The sequence below is a fragment of the Ciconia boyciana genome, chromosome 21 (genome assembly GCF_034638445.1).
Source record: "Ciconia boyciana chromosome 21, ASM3463844v1, whole genome shotgun sequence".
NCBI lineage: Eukaryota > Metazoa > Chordata > Aves > Ciconiiformes > Ciconiidae > Ciconia > Ciconia boyciana.
Genome location: NC_132954.1, coordinates 5394557 through 5412910, shown reverse-complemented (window position 1 = coordinate 5412910; position 18354 = coordinate 5394557). Strand labels below are relative to the sequence as shown.

General features: G+C 60.7%; 1 protein-coding gene across 13 annotated transcripts in view; it reads left to right on the top strand.

Annotated features, from left to right (window-relative positions):
• Nucleotides 1-18354, top strand: part of MACF1 (microtubule actin crosslinking factor 1) — a 149764-nt gene that overhangs the window by 21416 nt on the left and 109994 nt on the right. For 12 of the 13 annotated variants that reach the window (XM_072885339.1, XM_072885342.1, XM_072885338.1 and 9 more), the window contains exons 2-3: nucleotides 16368-16429; nucleotides 17631-17720. In XM_072885339.1, coding sequence (XP_072741440.1) covers nucleotides 16368-16429; nucleotides 17631-17720 — 152 coding nt within the window. Of the gene's footprint in view, nucleotides 1-9541; nucleotides 9877-16367; nucleotides 16430-17630; nucleotides 17721-18354 lie in introns of those variants that run through there. The other variant, XM_072885334.1, reaches the window with a different exon arrangement.

Below are 18354 nucleotides of genomic sequence, written 5' to 3'. Positions count from 1 at the left end.
AGGGAGGTGGAGACGGCAGTGGATATTGGAGCTGGGAGCGTTTCATATGTAAATGCCCGTGTGTGCAAGTCCAGGCCCCTGACCCCCGGCGCGGTGCCAGCATCCATCGCTGGCAGCCCCGCTGGGCGAAGGGCTTGGAGAGCGTCCTGGTCCCCTGCGCCCGCCTGGCTGGGATGGGGCTGGGAGGCCCTGCCGGATCCCCCCCCCCCGCTCCGTGCTGGGGACAAAGGATGCTGCTCCGCGATGGACCCTGCCCCGACAGCCGCTGCCCCGCTGGGTTCGGGGTCCCCCGGCCTTTCCGCACAGTCTCCGTCTCGGGTTTCCCGGGGCAGTGGCTGTCACGGGCCGGAGGTGACGAGACCCTTGGGCTCGGCTCAGGAAACCCATTTGATTACAAATTTATTGCCGGGTTAATTTTACCGCTGGCGTGACGATGGCTGGTTTCACTCTGAGGAGTTCGTTGTTTACTTGGGCAGCCAGATAAAATCCAGCATCGTCTCGGCCTTTTCCCGTGCACGCTGGCTAATCTCCTGGCTTCATCTGACCTTGTTGCTGCCATGTGCTTTCCCCAGGGGAACTGAACTCTGATTTTCCCCGTGGCCAGGCAGCCGTGAGTGGATCCGCGCTTGTTCCTACCGCCCCTGCAGCACGCGTGTGCCTGCCTCTGCTGGGTTTCTGACATTAAAAAAAGAGGGGTTTTTAGATGTAATGTGTTTGTTGGGGATCGGAGCAGGAGGCAGCGGCAGCATCCTGCCCTGGCGCATGCCGCGAGGCTGGTGCCGGAGCGGTGCTGCGGCTCGTCCCTGTGCACCGCCGTCGCCTTTTGCTTTCGTCCCATCGTGTGATGGCTGCCCAAGGTGGCCGGGTGAGATAAGAGATACAGGGCCACCATCTGCCCTGGCCGCCGCGGGTGGAGGCCCCGGTTGGTTTTGGTTCCTCCGGCACGTGGCTCTCCTGGCCCTGTCTCCCCACGGATGGGGAGGAGGACGTGGTCGGTTGCTCCCGGGGAAGGGTGGGTGCCTCTCCTCTGGCACGGCCACCCCACGAGGTGTCCCCTGGGGAGCACGACCGGCCGGGGGGACTCGCGAACTGTGCCCTAACTGAGGATCCCTGGCAACTTACAGCTCTCCCACCGCAGACTCGCGATGCCAGAGATGGTTTTTGCTCCAGAAAGGTCCAGCTCAGCCCTCCTAAGAGCATCTGATGGGCTTGGGCCAGGCTGGTGGGATCCAGCAGATCTGGTGCTGCGCTGGTGCTTGAACGAAGCAGGCAGAGCGATGTTAGCAACTGGATTATTTCATTTGTTTTTTAATGGGGATTAAGTTTCTCCACGGGAGAGCGGGTCTCTAGGGAACAGAAGTTTCAGGCTCCTGCCTTCCCCTGTTTGGTTTGGGTTTTTTTTTTTTTAATCCCAAATTCCTCTCTGCTGCTGCATGCCAAGGCCGGCCCGGCCGGGAGCCGGTGGCAGCAGCTGGGATGAAGCATCACTTCGGAGCACGTCGCAGCCATGAGCAAAGCCCCGGCTGAGCCCACGGGCGTGATCCCTGGGAGCACTCACGCTCCGGGCAAGCGAGCGTGGAAGGACCGGGGCCGCATCCGGACCCCGGGCAAGCGCAGGGTGCTGTGGGGAGGCAGCTCTGGGTGCCCTGCTCCCCAGCCCTGGCTTCCGCAGGGGGTCGGGACCCCCCCATCTGCAGTTGAAGGGTGCGGGGGCCGGCTGGCGGAGCGGGCTGCCACCCCTTCACCCGCCTCCCACAAGGCACTAATCAGGTTTCACACTGCTTAGTTTGGGACATCTAATGAGATTAGGGCTCAAGGTTGCCTGCCTGCCCTCCATTTGCAGGGGAAAATGAGAGAATCTGCTTCTTTCTTCTCTTCGACCTCCATTTCTAAGACGGGGCTTTGCATGTCTCCTGTCCCGAGCAGGCTGGGGGGTTGCGGGGGGTTGCTGTCCTCGTGGCGAGGCCGGTCAAACCCTGGGCTGCTTTGTGGGGCACAGCCTGGGGGGTCGAAGGCAGCAAAAGAGGGGGGGACAGCTTCCTACCAGCAGCTTGGGCTGCGGGGTGCGCGCTTGGGCTGCGAGATCCCCTTGCCTTTTCTCTTGCTGTTTTGCATCGCTGTTTGCAGGGAGTGGGGCGAGGGGGTCCGGAGCCGGGGGGCTGTCGGTGGGGCCGTGCCCGGGCAGCCCGGCTGGGGGGAGCCCGGCCCTGATACCCCCCCGCACACGTCGTGAGCTGCTGCGTGGAGCCTATGCAAACACAGCGCCCAAGCACGCCCCAAACAAAGCACAGCCAGTTCCCACTAGCCTAACGTTTTCCTATTTCTCCCGCTGCCAAGCAGCCTTTGGTTGGCGTTGGAATAACAAGCCTCTTTGCGGAGACACCGGGCCTTTTGTTAGCTGGTAGAAAAGGAGTTTTGATGCCGGCGATCCCTCCGCCCTCCGGCTTTCCTGCTCCCTAAGCCGCCGCTGTGGGAAGCGCAGGGCTTGGCCTTGGGCGGCCGATGATGGTCCCACCTCCGTGGCTCTGACCTGGCTCCCCGGGATCCGCCCCGGGGCTCGGCTGTGCCGAGGTGCTGCTCCACACCCCAGCTGGCTGCCCCGCCATGGGGTTCAGCTCCTCCAAGAGGGGCTGGGGCCTGGGACTTAATTTGGGGGATTTTTCCAGGACTTGGGGTGTTTACTGGTGCTCGGCCCCCGTGTAGGCAGCAGGAGCAGGTGCAGGATGCAGCCAGGGCTTGGGCTGCTCTGCTGCTCGCCTTTGCTGGGGCTTCCATCAAATCGTGTGGTGGGCTTTTTCTTGGTGTTTTTTATTTTGCTTTGGTTTTGCACGGCTTTCTCTCTGCAGAGGTGCCGGTGGGGCGTGCTGGGAATTACGGAGCGGGTGTTTACCCAGCCGTGGAGACGGTGGCTCTGTGAGGTGTGTGGTGTTGTCCCCATGGCCGGAGGGGCAGGGAGGGACCTGGAGATGGCATCGCCTTCCTCCTCCTCCCCCGGCCTGGGAAAGGTGCCACCTCGCCGTGTCAGCACAGGCCCCTGGGAAAGCGTGCAGATGTGTGTGTCCTCTTGCACGTGGGTGTGCGAGCAAGCCTTCCTCCACGCCCAGAGCTGGGATGATGTTGCTCACTCCCAAAAAGCCGGAGTGTTTTCTGCCGGGAGACCTTTGCTGTTACTCCCCATCCTCCTCACCTCTGGCACCGGCTTCACCTCCTCCCTCTCACCCGGCAGCTCCATGTGCATCGAGAGCTGCCCTCAACGCTTGGCCGTCTGCCTCCTGACACGCAGCTTTTATCTGTGCCCTGGTACCCAGCCACGGCGTGTCCCTGTCCCCTGCTCCCTCCTGCCCGCTCCTTGCAGGGCAATGCTGCCGAGTCGATGCCGGCTCAGTGGGGCTCGGTGCTTTCCCGGAGCCCGGGGTGCATGGCCACGAGTTTCATGGCATCATTTAATGAGCAAGCACGGTACGGCTCCCTGCCAGCGTCCTCGGAGGGGTGACAAACCTGGGGAGGCTTCTGAGAAGTGGGAAGCGATGAAATAATGCCTGAACCACTGTGTCAGCAAAAACCCAATGGCCTCGGCAGTCATCTGGGGAGGCTGTCGGGCGGGTGGATTGATGGAGGATTTTAACACGGGGAGAGAAGCGGTGAGATCACCCTCACCACCTCTTCAGCGTGACGCGCTTGGTTTCCTGCTGCGAGGGAGGGTTAAAAAGCCCAGGCAGTGCTGGAGAGGGTCTGAATGAGCCGTGTCTAGGATGGCATTGCATGCACGTGGCTCGGCAAAGCCACCGGCTGGGTGCGAGGATCTGCTGGGGTCCGTGTTGGGGGGGGGGGGGGGGTCTTGGGTCACTTTGGGGGACGCACGGAGGGGAGGCGACCTGCCTGCACTCGGGGCAGCTGGGCCGGCAGTGCTGACGGCTGCGGACACCCTGGGGAAGGGTGCTGAATCTGGGGCACCAAAAAGCAAACCCCACCAAGGGAGGGAGGCTGGAGCTCCGTGCTGGTGCCCTGGGGATGCCAGCTGCTCTCCTTCCTGCGGGATCCAGGCGAGCACGCTGGTGCTGCGAAGGGAAACGGTCTCCTTTTGGGTCATTTCAGAGTTTCTTGAGGCCTTGGGGTCTTCCTGTTGACTCCATCCATCCCATCTGAGTCGGTCCCCTCGGACAGCCCTGCTTTGGATGTCACATTCCCGTAGACCCCATAACTGCTGGTGTGCTGGGGGATTTCCACCCCTCCTGCCCGGGAGCAGGAGTTAATGCTGAGCCGCGCTGCTGGGGAATGATTAAGCTGTGAGCAGGTGGCGGTCCAGTATGGCTGTTTGCTTTGGAGAAGGAAAACTGGCAGGAATGATGTTTGCTTCCAGCCTTAGCTCGAACCATCTTATCTCTGCGCTCTGCCTCCATCTCCCAGCAGCGGGGTGGTCCTTGGGGTCCTGTCCCGCGTCCCCCCCACCGTCCCGAAGCAGCACTGGCTGCAGGGTGGCAGCTCTGCCATGGGAAGGGAAGTCTTTTTTTTTTTTTTAGGTATAATTCTTCTTTTGGTGCCCAGACGTCTGCTGGAAAGGGGAACATCTCCGCTCTTATCACCAGCGCTTCCTTTCTGTGGTTCCTCGGAGTTCAGATTTTACCGCTGATGGCGGCGGGGGGGTCTGAGGCTCTCTCCCCGTGCAGCCCCCTTCCCTCTCCCTTTGCTTTGCCGTGTCTAGCCGACCTTTGGCAGTGCAGGCAGCTCCTCTGCCGAGAGATTTGCAGTTAAATATTCACTTGTGTTGCCCTCTCGGTGTGGATGCTGGTCCGGGGGGGCTGGTGCAGAAGGGCCCCTGAACCCTGGGCTGGATGGGGCTGCCCCAGTCGTTACGAGTGAAGCCCAGCTCAAGCCCCTCTGGTTCCCTGTGCAAACACAGCGGGTGACAGTGGGGCATTTGGAGCCTCAGCCCTTGCACATCCACTTCTCCTGGGCCAAAACCCCTATTTGCACAAAAAACAGCGTTCGGGAGTTTGGTTTTTCCAGGGCTACAAGGAGCGTTGCTGCCTGGGAGGTTTCGTAGTCCCCATTTTTTCAGACCCTTTGCAGCCCTGGAGTTTGGCGGTGATGCCAAGGGGCCGGCGTGAGACCCTGCGGACTTGTCCCCATCCCTCCTGGTGGGGCCGTGGCCGCTCCAGGATGATGAAAGCCAGAAGAAAATGTTTAATGCGGCGAATGCACCCGCTCTGCCAGGAGCCAGAGGCACGTAGGCAGGCCCGGCGTCAGGACCCGCCGGATGGCGAGGGGATCGGCTGCTCTGCCCGCACACGCACAGGCGGGTGATTCACCGGCAGGAGGAGAGGTTTGGGTTGGTTTTTTTTTTATTCGAAGTGGAGGAGCTCGTCCCGCGGGGATGCGCTGGGCAGCGCCGGAAGCCACGACCTGCCTCGTTCCACCTTGTTTTTAATAGCCCGGATCACAAGAAACGTCATCTTTGTTCTTGCTTTCCTTTCCCATGGCTCCTGGCACCGTGGGCAGGGTGGAACGAGCCCCCGCGCCCTGGCAGGGCCCTGCCCGTGCTTGCAGGAGGGGGTGTGTCGGCACGTGTGCGTGTGCTCTTGCTGAGCTGGCTGTCTGTCTGTCCGCAGCCGTCGTTCGCAAGGAGGGTGCGATGCTGCGGGTTTGGCCAGGCTCTGGGTTTTGCTTGGGAAAAGCCGTGGTCCCGGGTGGGGGGGAAATGTCGACTGCGGCTGGCTGCCGGTGCGGGACGTGTGCTCGGTCCCCTGGATCGGGGTTAGGGGTGTAGTAGCTTTGCTCAAGCACTGTGCCCCCCCCCATCCAGCCCCCGCAGAGGCTGTAGCGGGACCTGCCCCCGGGGCCGTGCCGGGGAGCGGGAGGGATGCGTCTCTGCGATGTACCTGGGGCATCCCCGATCCAGAAACCCAGTCTCCTTCCCCTCCTTGGCAATTCCCGGCCGCTGCCATAAATGACTGAGATTTGCCCTTAAAGATCCCAGAAAGGAGGAAGAAACAACAGAAGGGGGAAAGCATCGCGGAGGAAGTATGGCAGGAAGCTCAGGCCCTATACTGCAGTCACGAGTTTGTGTGTGCTCAGCACCACTGCTGGACGGGCCCCTTCCCCGTTGCAGGGAGCGGGGTGTCCCCTGCCTGGTGTGGGGTGACCCCACTGCCTGTTGGGTGCAGAGAAACCCCCTCTGTAAAACCACACAGGTCCCCCGCTGCACTCACGGCCGCTTCCACGTCCACCGTTGCCCGCTGTGGGCGACGGGGGGGGACTCTGGGGGGCTTGGCTGGGGGCACTGGGCACCCCCGTCTGCCATGGGCACAGGCAGAGCCCTGGAGAGATGCTTCACCCAGGTATGGCGCTGCTGGGTGCCGGCTCTGGCCGCCATCCCCATCCGGTGACGCCAGCTTCGGCGTTTCGACAGTGCCACCTGGCTGCCACCTCCCGGGGCTGGGACACGTGTCCCTGGCTGGAGCCAGCGGGGCCTCGTCTGCCTCCTGGGAGGCCACAGCACCCAAGGGACGGAGGAGCATCCCTGCGGCATCGCCCACCCCGATGCCGGGGTGCCTCCACCCCCCGAGCGGTGCCGGGGAAGCGTGGGCTGTGCCCGGCTCCCCTGTGCCGCTGCCCGGCAGCTTCCCCAGTCATATAAGGAGATGCCGGAGCCGGCAGCTATGGCGGGGCTGTCGGCTGAGCATTACTCACCGGGGAGGTGCATGGCGGGGCGGGACTGGCCCTGGACACGAAACTCTTGGACGGAGCCAGGGGTGACTCAGCTCCGGGGCCGGAGTGAGGGGGGGCCGGGGCAGCCCGCGTCCCCAGAGCCGTCCCGTGGGGTACCCTAAAACCCAGGCAGGGCGCTGGGAGGGAGCGGGGCCAGGATGGGGGTAACACCATTTGGGGTGATGCACAGGGCTGCAAAATGCTGTGCGGGGCACCCTGTGAAACGGGGTGTGGGGGGGTTCCCTGCAAGGTGGGGACCCCTCCGTGGGCGGGAGACGCGTGTCCTCTCCCCACCCCTTTCCTTTCTGGGCCGAGGCGACGGTCGAAGCTGAAAAAGCCGCCTTGCAAGGAACTAAAATGAGCTGTTTGTGTTTCGGGTGCGCAGGGCGGTTTCCATGGCGGGGAGGGGGGGCGGCCTCGGGCTGCTCCCCCCCCCCGGGCGAGCTGGGGGGCTGGCGGCTGGATCCGTTGCTGGGTGGCCCCCAGAGCCCCGGCGGGTCACCCCGAAACCCGCCGTTGGCTTCCTGCACCCCGGGTCTGCTGCTTCCTGCCGCCGGCTGGGCTGCAGCCGTTATCGGCTTCCTGCAGCGGCGAGAGGCGGCCGGGCTGGCTTGTGCCGAGCGTGCGCTGGCAAGGGGAGCGTGGAAAGGGAAGGGGGGGACCGGTGTTAAACTGAGTGGGATGAAGTGGGGGACCACCAGTGTCCCTGGGGTGTTCTGGTGCAGGGGAGGGATGTGTTTATATATATATATATGCATTATTTTTATATATGTTTGTTTATATATATATTTATATTTCTGTATATATTTATATATGACTATATATATATATATATTTAAAGAGTTTCTTTTGCCCGAAGCCTTGTCCGGCTGGAGCAGCTGGCCGTGCTCCGTGCATTTTATCGGCCCCTCTGCGCATGCAGCACCCGGGAAGCACAGGAGCGGCCGAGCCCCCATGGGTGCAGCTGGGGTGAGGGGATGGGAAAAACCAGCTCCTGCTTCCCCCAGCCTTTTCCACCGGCACATCCCAGCCCCAGCAGCCGCAGCCGTCTGCCTTGCAGGGCTCTAACTGCCCCTCTCGGGGCCACACCGCGGGGCCATTTATGGTGGCCTCGTGCCTGCCGGCAGATCATTACTCCTGCAGCGCTTCCTCTGCCTTAACAGAAAGCAGATTGCTTTAGATGAAAACTATCCCGGGATATTTTTCATCCGGGCAGGGCTGAAGCTCTGGAAAATATATTGCAACAGCGCTGAGCCCTGGGGTAATTCTCTGTATTTTCTATCGCCCGTCTCAATAGCCTGAACGGCGTTAGGAGGTCACAGGTGGTGCAGGTCCCCCGTGGAGCGACGCGATATTTGGGTCTATCAAGTTTTGCTCGATACGGTTTTCTTGGTGGGCCTGACCAGCTTGAGGCCGTTGGGTTTGGGGAGCTGCTCAGGAGTTATAAATATAATAGAAATCTTTGCGTGCATCCGGGTGACACCCCGCACCTTGCGTGGTTTCACCGTCCCACGCTGCGGAGCGGGTGCTGCCAGATGGCAGCGGGTCTGGCGCTGGCTGGGCACGAGCCTGGGCTCCTGGCGCTCTCCATCAGCAAAGCCTGAGCCGGGCTGAGGTTTCGTAGGTCTGCAGCCCTGGGCTGCGGCGTGCGGTCCTCACCTTAATGGCTTTCCCCTTCGCTGCCGAGCGCCGGCAGCAGAACAGGCTGCTCTTGTCTGAGCCCTTCTGCGAAGGTAAAGGCAAAAAAATGAGCATTTAATTCTGTACAACTTTTTATCTAAGGGGCAGTTTCTTCCCCCAGGAGCTGGCTGGGGGACCCGGCACACGATGGGCTCTGAGAGCAAAACAGGCTTTGTAAGGAGCCTCTCTGCCCGGTTTGCTTGTGGTTACAACGGCAAACGGGCCGGGAGACGTAACGGCCGTGCCGCGGCAGGGCTTGCTGCTCTCGGTTTCCCTGTGCCATTTCTGTGCTTCTACTGCCGGAAACGGTTCCGAAAAGAAGTGAAACTGCCACAGTAACGCCTAGCACGGTGCTAACGGTTAATAAATGGGGTTGGGCTGCCCAGTCTCGCCGTGCACAATGTGATGCTGGCGGCGAGTGGGGCACCCGGCTGCAGGAAGGGCCGGGAGGTGGATGAACCTTTGTGTTTCGTGTTAGAGCATCTTTTGCGGGTATTTCTCCATGGGGTGTCCTGGCAGTTAATACATTTATCTCTGGGCATCCAGGGAGGGCGAGGGAAACGCGCTTGGGGTACCTGACTCCCAGAAGCCCAAATTTGGTCTCCTTTGCTTTTGCCCCTCTTGCTGGGCAGAGGGTTTCCTGCGGGCAGACTGGCACTGGGTCCAGCCCGGGGTACCGAGCCCCCAGCAGGCAGCTGCCTGCTGCCACTCGAACGCTACCGAAGTGCTGCCCGCATTTCCCCAGCCGCTCCCCGCTCAATCCCGGCTGCCCTCGGTGCGTCGGCATTGCCAGGCAGTCTGCGGGCAGGGGATGCCGGGCCGGGCTGCCGGCTGTCACCCGCTGCGGGCGGCAAGATTTTGTGCTGGTCCCAGGCCCCCCATGAAGAGTGGGGCGTTGCGGTGCTGCCGGCGCGGCAGCTGCTCCCGCCGATCCCTCCTCGCCGCGGCCGCTGGAGCCACAGCCGACCTTCCAGCCGGGCTGGGAATGGAAATTGAGGAGATGACGTCTCTCCCCCCAGAGCGGGGGGTGACGAAGTTTGGCCGCGTGAACACCGAGGGAAGATGTTCGAGCCGGCCTGACGCTCGCTTTCTCTCTCCACTCGCTCCCCCCCCCCGTCCCACCCCGAGCTCCGAAATCTCCCTGGCCCCGTCCCGGCGACGCTGGCTGTCCCTAAGCCCTGCCAGCTCCGGGGACGCAGGCAGCTGGAGGCAGAGGCGCAGGCAGGAAGTTTCGGAAGTTTCTGCAGGCAGCGGCTTGGCCTCCCCCCTTTCCCCCCCCTCCCCGTCCCTTCGCCCTCCCAGCGATGCCGGGCTCCGGCAGCGGCAGCTTCAGGAGAAAGAAATTTGGAGGCAGGCTCAGGATAGCGGGCCGGGAGTAGGGGACGATGCCTCTTTCGGAAAGCTCCTATCTGCCTCCCGCCGCCTTTGTCCTGAGCCACGTCCTGGGCATCGCTGGTGTCCTGTACTGGAGGAGCCGGAGCAGAGAAGGTAGGGGCAGCCCCCGCAGGGAGCGAGGTGCTAAGATGGCCGGCGTGCCGCTGGCAAGGGTCACGGCTTGTTTTCCCTCCCCGAGAGCCGTGGCAACGGTGTGGGCAGGGACGGACATGGCCGGTGGGGAGGAGGACGCGGTGGCAGTGATTCTCTCGGCACGGCTGCCCTGGTCCCCATGCGGGGGGGGTCGGGGGGGGAGGGCAGAGGTTTCGGTGCCTAAATTTGGTCTCGCCACCCGTTCCCAGTGCACGTGGGGGGTGGGAGAGGCTGGGACGGGGATGTCTTGCTGGGGACGAGGCTGCTTTTTGTCTCGGCACAAGCTTGCGACACGTGGCTGGTGTTCTGCCTCCCGGCTCCTGCCCCGGCGCAGGCGGGCGTCCCTCCCACCCCTCGCCGTGACAGCAATGTCTTGGTTAGCCACCGACGCCAGCAGTGGCAAGACGCAGCCCTGGGAGTTCTTCCCGGCGCTGGCACGGGCTCGCTGAGCAGCTGGGGCTGACCCTGCCTCAGTTTCCCAAAATAGGTCTTGCACATGACCACCGCCCGAGGAGGGCGAGGATTCGTTACAGGGACGTGCGATAGCTCCGGGCCCTGGACGAGGACTCAGTAGCTCCTTCTCTGTCCCGACCTCTTCCTCCTGGGATTTGTTTGTTTTGATTCCTCCCTCTTTTTTTCCAGCAGGCCTTGTTCTCTCCTGTGCCTCTGCACGGGGCCTTTTCCCCGTGTCTGTGACCAATTCCCCCTTTTCTTTCGCTTTTTCCACGCGAAGGAGTGGGACCACGGAGCCTGGGCAGCGCGCAGGGACTTGTCCCCATATACTGCTCACGGGATACACTTATTCCCTCCTCCCCCAAAACTACCCGGAGAGAGATATTGAGACTGAGTTGCACAAACGTGCAGAAACGTGCCCTGTTACCCGCTAAACCCAGCCTCGCTGCAGTTCCTCCTGTTGACCCGCCGTCCCTCATCCACTTAATTAATCCCGGTGTGCCGGTGTTGTGCTCGGCTCCATCCAGGGACCTCCTGGTCGCTTCCCAGCACGACTGCCTCCTCCCAGCTCCTCACCCCCGTACCGTGCCGGCCCGCTGCTTCGCCCTACAGAAATCCATCCCTTTTGGAAAAAATCCTGGTGCAAGTGTTGCAAGCAGCAAGTATATTCAATATCTGTTTTCTTTCATCCCTCCTTCCCAGTAAAGGTCGGGTAATACCCACCCCACGGGCGCAGCATCCTGGAAGACGAGGGTCGTCTTGCAGCAGGTTTTGTTCTACAAGTAACCCCTGCGATGCTCGTCCAGCTCTGCCGAGCATCCGCCCGGGTCTCCTTTGCATCACCACGTCTCAGGTGTCTCCCTCATTAAATATCTGGGTGCTGGATAGTTTTCCACCGCAGGTATCTCTTGTGCATTCTTCCAGGCTGAATCAGGCACCTTTTCTTCTCCCTGTTTTGAAAGGCTCTGTAAATCCTGCCTGGTCGGCTCTGCTGTCATGATGGATTATGTCAGCCCACGAGTTGGCAGCCAACACATTTTAAATACCTCGTGCTCCTCAGCCAGCCAGATTTTCTGCATATCCCCCATCTTAAAAGTACCATGTTAAAAAAACAAAAGCGCATTCCCATTCTTTGCTTGCCTCGAAGGAGTTCAAAGCGAAAGCGATGGATTTCAACGCTTTGAAAATGTGTTTCTAGGCATTTATAGGAAACAAACCCCTCCTTCACCCCAAGGCTGGCTCTCGCTGTTTAATGCACAGAGCCGCTTTCACCCTGAGCGTGGGCTCGGAGATGTCCCCAAGATCTCTGCGAGCTCATCCAGCGCAGTGCCCCATCTGACATCTGCCGTATTCCTTCGGCTTTAGCAGGAATTAAAGAGCAGGAGCAGAAAGCTCGGGAGCCGCTTCCAGGCTTTATTCCAGCAGGAGAGGCTGAAGGAGCCAGTGGGGGACACTGAAGCCCTGGGCTCCATCCTGAGCTTGGCAAAGGGCCGTGCCGGGGGAGCACCGGAGAGCCCGGTCCTGGCCCCGGGTGCCGGTGGGACGGAGGGTGCCTGGCCAGGGTTAGGGTTAGGGTTAGGGAGGGTGCCTGACTGGGTACCCACCGGTGCCCGGGGCTGGGACCGGGCTCTCACAGCAGCAGCCCGAGGCAGGAGGAGGTGAATGGTGATGGAGTCTGACAGCGAGCGAGGGCAGCAATGATGGAGGAGAGATCCTGGGGGGAGCGGCAGCTCCTGGCCGGGCGTGTTGGGAGCTGCTGGGGACAGGCAGGCTGCCAGGACCGAGGCTGCCGCGGGCAAACAGGGAGGGGGGAGATGTCTGTGCAGGGTGTTGGGGTGGTGGTGGGAGGGTCTCCGGCACCTGGCACTTGTGGGAGCCCTCCCCGTGACAGTGGCAAGTGCCTGGGGGCCCTGGGGTCCGGTGGCACCGTGAGTGGGAGTTTTTCTTCCCACACTCAGCTGATGCCCCTGGTTTTGGGGCACTGGGAACCAGCTATGGGGCAGGATGGTTTTCTCCGTTCCCCCTCGCTAGCTGGGTTCGCTTGGGGGACCAACAGCAGTGGGAAAACCCCAAAACCTACCTCCCCCTTGGGCGGTCGCTTCTGCTCCTTGGTCCTTACTGCTTCTGGTCCCTCCGTGGAGGATTCACGCTGCTGTGGGGGAGAGCAGACGGAGCCCCGGTGCCTTTGGGATCCGTGTTTCTGGGATGCGGTGGGCTGCGCTCTGATGTGCAATGGGGGGAGAGGAGGTGGGGTGCAAATTAAATGGCATGCGTGGTCCTGCAGAGGTTTGGACCTGAGATGCAGGCAGCTGAACCCTGCTCCTCGCTTGTGCCAGGGAGCAGCGGGGACAGGTCTCGGGGTACTCCCGGGCTGTCCCACCGTGGTCCCTGCGCCCCGGGGCTGGGCTCTGCCTGGGCAGCGATGGGGACAGGGACAGCAGGACTGCGGCTCAGCTGGGCTCAGGCTGGGTTGTTGCTTGGCTTGTCCAGGTTTTTGCCTCTGTGCGAGTCTCACCTGTCTCGGGAAAGCAGCAACACGAAAGCACTTCGCAGCTGGAAGCATCTGTGTGGCTCCGATAGCATCGGCGGTGCTGGAAACCATCGAATGGACATGTGGCACGCGGGTGTGTTCGGTTAAGGACTGTGGTTTTCGCTGGTGCTGCTGGCAGCAGGGTCTCCATTTGCCGGCGATGTTCCCCATGTCACTGCCACCAGCCTTTGCTCCGTGCCACGTGTGCGAGGGGACCCGAAGCTCCGCAGTCAGCCTCTCCTGCCCTCGTCCCCCACTGGCTTGTCTTTGGAGCGGTGCAGATTTTCTCTAGCCACTGTAACCTTCCCTCTGGCCGTGCCCTGCCTGCCTGCTGCCTGGGCCATTGCCTCTGCTCGCTGTCCCTGGCTGGTGACAGGGTGGTTCTCGGTGGCTGGGGCCAGCGAACCCCTGCTAGACAGGGGAGAGGACAAGCATGGAGGGGTTGCAACAAGTTGCTTATCAGGGTGACTCTGGAAAAGATTAGCCAGGGAGAGATAAGCTTGCAATGCCTTAATATTGTTAGTAAGCAGTAACTGCGCATTATTATTAGCTCGGATGATAGCGCGGGTGCAGGGTGGGGAGGTGTAATCTGGTTAGAGCCCAGGAACCACCCAAAGGTGGTGAGACGGGGCAAAAAAAAAAGGAAGAAAAACCCCCATTTCTGCAGGAGATGGGAAGAGGGAGCGTGCCGAGGAGCTGCTGGCCTATGGGCACCTCCCAGGTCCGGCGTTGGAGGTGCCTCGCTGCAGACTTTCCGTGTGGGACTCGGTGACGTGCCCTCGTCCCCGCGTGCTCCCTGCGATGCTCGGGGACGTGCTCCCACCTTCCCCCAGCAGCAGCCCGGCTCCTCTTGCCCTCCCGGCCGGGGCATGGGGCTCCTGCCAGCAGAAGGTCTGCAGAGGGATTATATTTAGAAGAAAAGGAAGAGAGGTGGTGATAAGGAGGCCCCCGTTATCTCCCCGCGTGCCGAGCGGGGCTGCAGCCGGGTCCCAGCTCCGGCGTTTTGGACCCGGGAAATGATTTGGGAAGAAGCTGCGGGCAGGCGGGAGCGGGGAGAACAGCCCGGCATTGTCCCTCCCGTCCCTGGTGCAATTAACTGGAAAACAAGACGAGGAAAGACAAGCCAAGAGCCTGCCGGCGGGGCAGTGCCCGGCTCTGCGGGGCGAGCCTGCGTCCACATCCCCAGCCCACCAGCTTTCGGCTGCTGCCGGGAGCTGCACCGCGCTCTGCACCGCCTCTTGCTCGCTTGCAAGAGGGAGCAGCTCTCCCCTTCCTCGCTGGGAGCTTTCCAAGCAGCTTTGCCGGTCGTCGGGACTTCGGGACAGTGAGGATTTTGCCGGCAGAGAGCTGCCGCACCGGCGGTACCCTCGGCTGGGAGCACCCGGAGAAGCGCGAGGAGCAGGGGAAGCGCGGGCGAAGCACCCGTTGACGTCGTGGCGGGGTTTGCGGCGATGCCCCGGAGGAGGAACGGCCGGTGCCCGTACTGGGGGCAGCGGGTGTAGGAAGTGATGCGGTGGGAGGAGCTGCGGCCGAGAAGTCACCCACCTGCACCCGCTGGGGCCAAGGTCGGCAAGCGGGTGGTGCTGCCAGAAGACCCTTCCCCAGGAGCCGGGAGGCAGCCACCGCTTTGCCGGGACGCAGCGCTCCCCGTCCCAGGCTCGGGCGATGGAGAGGCGGCATCTCTGTGGGGAGGAGAGGCGGCTGAGCGCCTGCCTGGTGTGCCGGATGTGCTGCATCGGTTAGTACCCACCGCCCTCTCCTTCCCGGCCTGCAGGCAGCCCCCACCATGCTGCCGGTGCCGTGCCGTGGTCGGGGTATGGCTCAAGCTTTATCGACCCCGAATTAACACCAGGGTTGGGAAGGGACCTGGCACCGCGACTCTGGTGGGGTCGGGTGAAGGAAAGGTCCCTAAAAACACGTGGGGGTGGCGCAGCTTTCTATTGCAGGCGGCGGCTCCGTGGCTCGGCCGCGTCGTCCCGGGAAGCCGTGCCGAGGCCAGAGCCTGGCAGGGTGGGGAGCGAGGGCGGCTGTAGTTCAACCGGCAGATAGTTTGTGGCACCTGGTTATGTGCCTTGGCCGGGGGACGGAGCGGGACACAGGGGAGGTGACGTGCCAGCAGCATGCCGCGTGTTTTGCTGCGGTGCTTGCGGATGGGGGAAGTCATGGGGTGGATGAGGAGGAGGAGGGATGTTAGATGGCGCTTTCAAATCTGCACGGACTGAGATGTGGAGACACGCAGCGTGGCTGGGGAGCCCGGGCTGAGAGATGCCAGTTTTCTCCCTTTTCTTGATTTTTTTTTTTTTTTTTTTGGCTTAAAACCAAAGCAAGAGGTGCTTCTGCCCGTTGGACCGTGGTGTCAAAGGGATGTCGTGGGGCAGCGGGGCTCATCCTTTCCCACTCTGTCCCGGGGACCTGTGGGCTGGATGGGGCAGCACTCGGGAGCTTGGGGTTGCGTGCCGTGGGTTGGTACCGAGGCACTCTCTTTCCTCTGAGGTGATGATGTTAAAACCAGGCGATCCCGTTTGGCACAGGGCTGGCTGCCGGGGTTGCCCTGAGCCCTCCTTGCTGCCCAGGCGTGGGGAGGTGGGGGCTGAGCCCCGTGGGACCCTCCAGCGGTGTGGCCCCATCTCGTGCCCTCTCCTTTCGCCTTGTTTGCCTGTGTTTTTCACGTGATATTATTTTTTGTGCTGAGAACAGGCAGGGCAAAGCCTGCCAGCAGCTCCCTCATCCCACATCGCTGCTTGGCATCACCACGAATCTCCCGTCCGGCCGCCCCTGCTGCTCCCCGGGGTCTGGGACCCACGGGGGACGGGACCCACGTTGTCACCCTGTCCCACTGGCGTTCGGAGCTCCCAGCGTCTGGCCAGGGCGCCCTCGGCTGAGCCACGGGACAGAAATAAACATTAAATCCTGACAATCCAATGAACCAAAAATACGGCGACAGAATAAGCTGCTAATTGCACACGCTGCTAGTGCCCGGCAGAGGCCTGTTACGGGACATCTGTGGGGTTTATATAATGCGTTAAAGCCTTCCAGGAGCGGGCAGGGGAGGGGGGACACCCTCCTAAAGTGGGGGGCTCAGGCGAACCCCACTTCCCTCCTTGCACTGCCTGCAGGGTGGGACGAGGAGGTTGAGTTGCTGCTGCCAGCTGGAGCTATACCCATCCCAATCATCCACGCTGCTTTTATTCAAATAACACTATTCTCCCCCCAAAAAGCAGTGTATTTTGTTCTAGCTGTGTGGATGCTCCTACCTCCCTGCCCGGGTGAGACGTCGGAGCCGCGTGAACGGCCCCGTCCCGCACTAACCCGTGAATAAGCGGCCTCTGTTCCCCTGCGCGGGCGCAGGATCCGTCCGGCGGTCCTGGCACCGGCGGTGATTCCTCTGTCTCTTCCCCTCATTTCAAAGTCATTTGAGTTTCTGCATGAGAAACACTGACCGAGAGCTGCCTTTGTCTTCTTTTGACAGATGAACGGGACAGAGTCCAAAAGAAAACCTTCACTAAATGGGTCAATAAACACTTGATGAAGGTAAGTGTCACGTATTTCGTTATAAAACTGATTAAATGACCGTCTGTCTGTCCGTTCTGGCTCAGGACTGCCAGATAAATGCCTTTTTAAATTTTTTTTTTTTGTGTTGGAATTTTTGCATTGGATTTGAGTGTTCATACATGTCTGTACATAGAGCAGAGACGGTTGCGGTGGAAATATGCCGGTGCCTTTGGAGGGCACTGTAACATCACCACGCAGCCCTTGTATTACATTTGCCTTCTCAGCACCGGGTCCTTGCTTTAACACGAGGCTTGTGCATCCTCCTGCTTGGGGCTGTGGGCAGCCGGGGCGAAGGAGGGGATCCCGGCGTGGGGCTGCTCCCCCTTCTTCCCCCCCCCTGCCAGGGCAAAGGGGCTTTTTTGTCTTTCGAGGGATGCTCCTGCATGCACAGGAACCCCAAAGTACGTGAAGGGAGACGCTTGCAGCCTGCAGTAGGTAGCTAAGAGGGATTAACATAGCACCACAAGGTGCCTCCTGCTTTTCTTGGTTAATGCCAAGTGTTTTTTAATTAATTCTCCATTTGGAGAAAAAAAAAAAAAAGTCGTTTGGGCATTAGGGGTGACAGCTGTATTTTCCTGCCAGCTTTGCAAACCTCTGCGTCAAGCTTTTGGCTACTTTCTAAATCTTACAAAGGAGGGAATACAGAAAAATCTTGAGGCTGGCTGCTGTGGGAAAACATCTGGGGTTTCTCAGCCGAATAAAACACCCAGGGCGAGGTCTGGGTGTCTGGGGGAAGAGCAGGTACAGAGGCTGCATGCGGTCAGCCGGCTCTCGCAGCCACGCTGCCCCGCAGAAACCTCCTCTGCTCTCGGATGGAAGCTAGGCGCCGTGTTTTGGGAGATGCTGTAAGGTAGCGTAAGCAATTAAACCGCCACTTTGGTACTGAGCTACCCTTGCTGCAGAGGTCTGAGTGCAATATTACGGGATCGCCTGGAGTACGGATGGTTTAACAGTTTGATTTCGTGCGTAAAATTGGCAGCAGCTTCTGCCGGGTCATCTAGGGGAGACGGGAGGCTGCTTTCCTTAGCGATAATTCTGGAATAACCATTTTAAATGCACGCGGCTTGGACGGAGACGTCTGCTTGCGGACGCTGCTGCCTTCCTCCCGCGCTCTTGCAAACAGCGGGAGAGCGCAGGAGGCCTGCGGATCTGATGGCTGCTCCTCCCCGGCTCTCCGCAGGTGCGCAAGCACATCAACGACCTCTACGAAGACTTGCGAGATGGCCACAACCTCATCTCCCTCCTGGAGGTGCTGTCGGGAGTGAAGCTGGTAAGTCCCCGCGGCTGGGCAGTGATGCCTCTGCCCCCCCCGCCCCGACCCCCTCCGTCCTCCCCCTGCTCCCCGCCGCTCCCAGCCATCAGCTGTCATTTCTTATGCCATAGTTCTGTTTTCGAATGTCTGTCATTGTTTCTTTTATTATTACTATTTATTTTTATTATTATTATTATTATAATTACTTATTTTCACTCAAACCTGTGTTCCCCAGCCTGGTCTCTTGGATACCACCAAAGCGTGTGTGATTAAAGCCGCTGGCTTACAGTGCCCTGGGTAGAGTCCTCTTTTTGTGAAGGCTTACACGCCTTCATCTTCTAGATTTGGCTCCATATTTAAAATAACGGATAATAGTGGCTTTGACTAAAGCCGTTTCTGTGACAATGTGCCCAGCAGTTTAGCTCAGATTTGGCAGAGGGCGTGCTCCTCGCTCCTGCCCCGTGCTCGGCTCCTCACGAGCTGGATTTGTAGCAGTTGGTGCCTTGCAAACCTCTTCCTGCATCTTGAGCATCGTAGAGTCCCCCTCCTTCCTCCTCCTCCTCCTCCTTTCTCAGACTGACACATTCACTCAGCTCTGGGAGGATCCTGATCACTGCAACAGGGTAGCACAGCGGGAATTATTTTAGTTTTC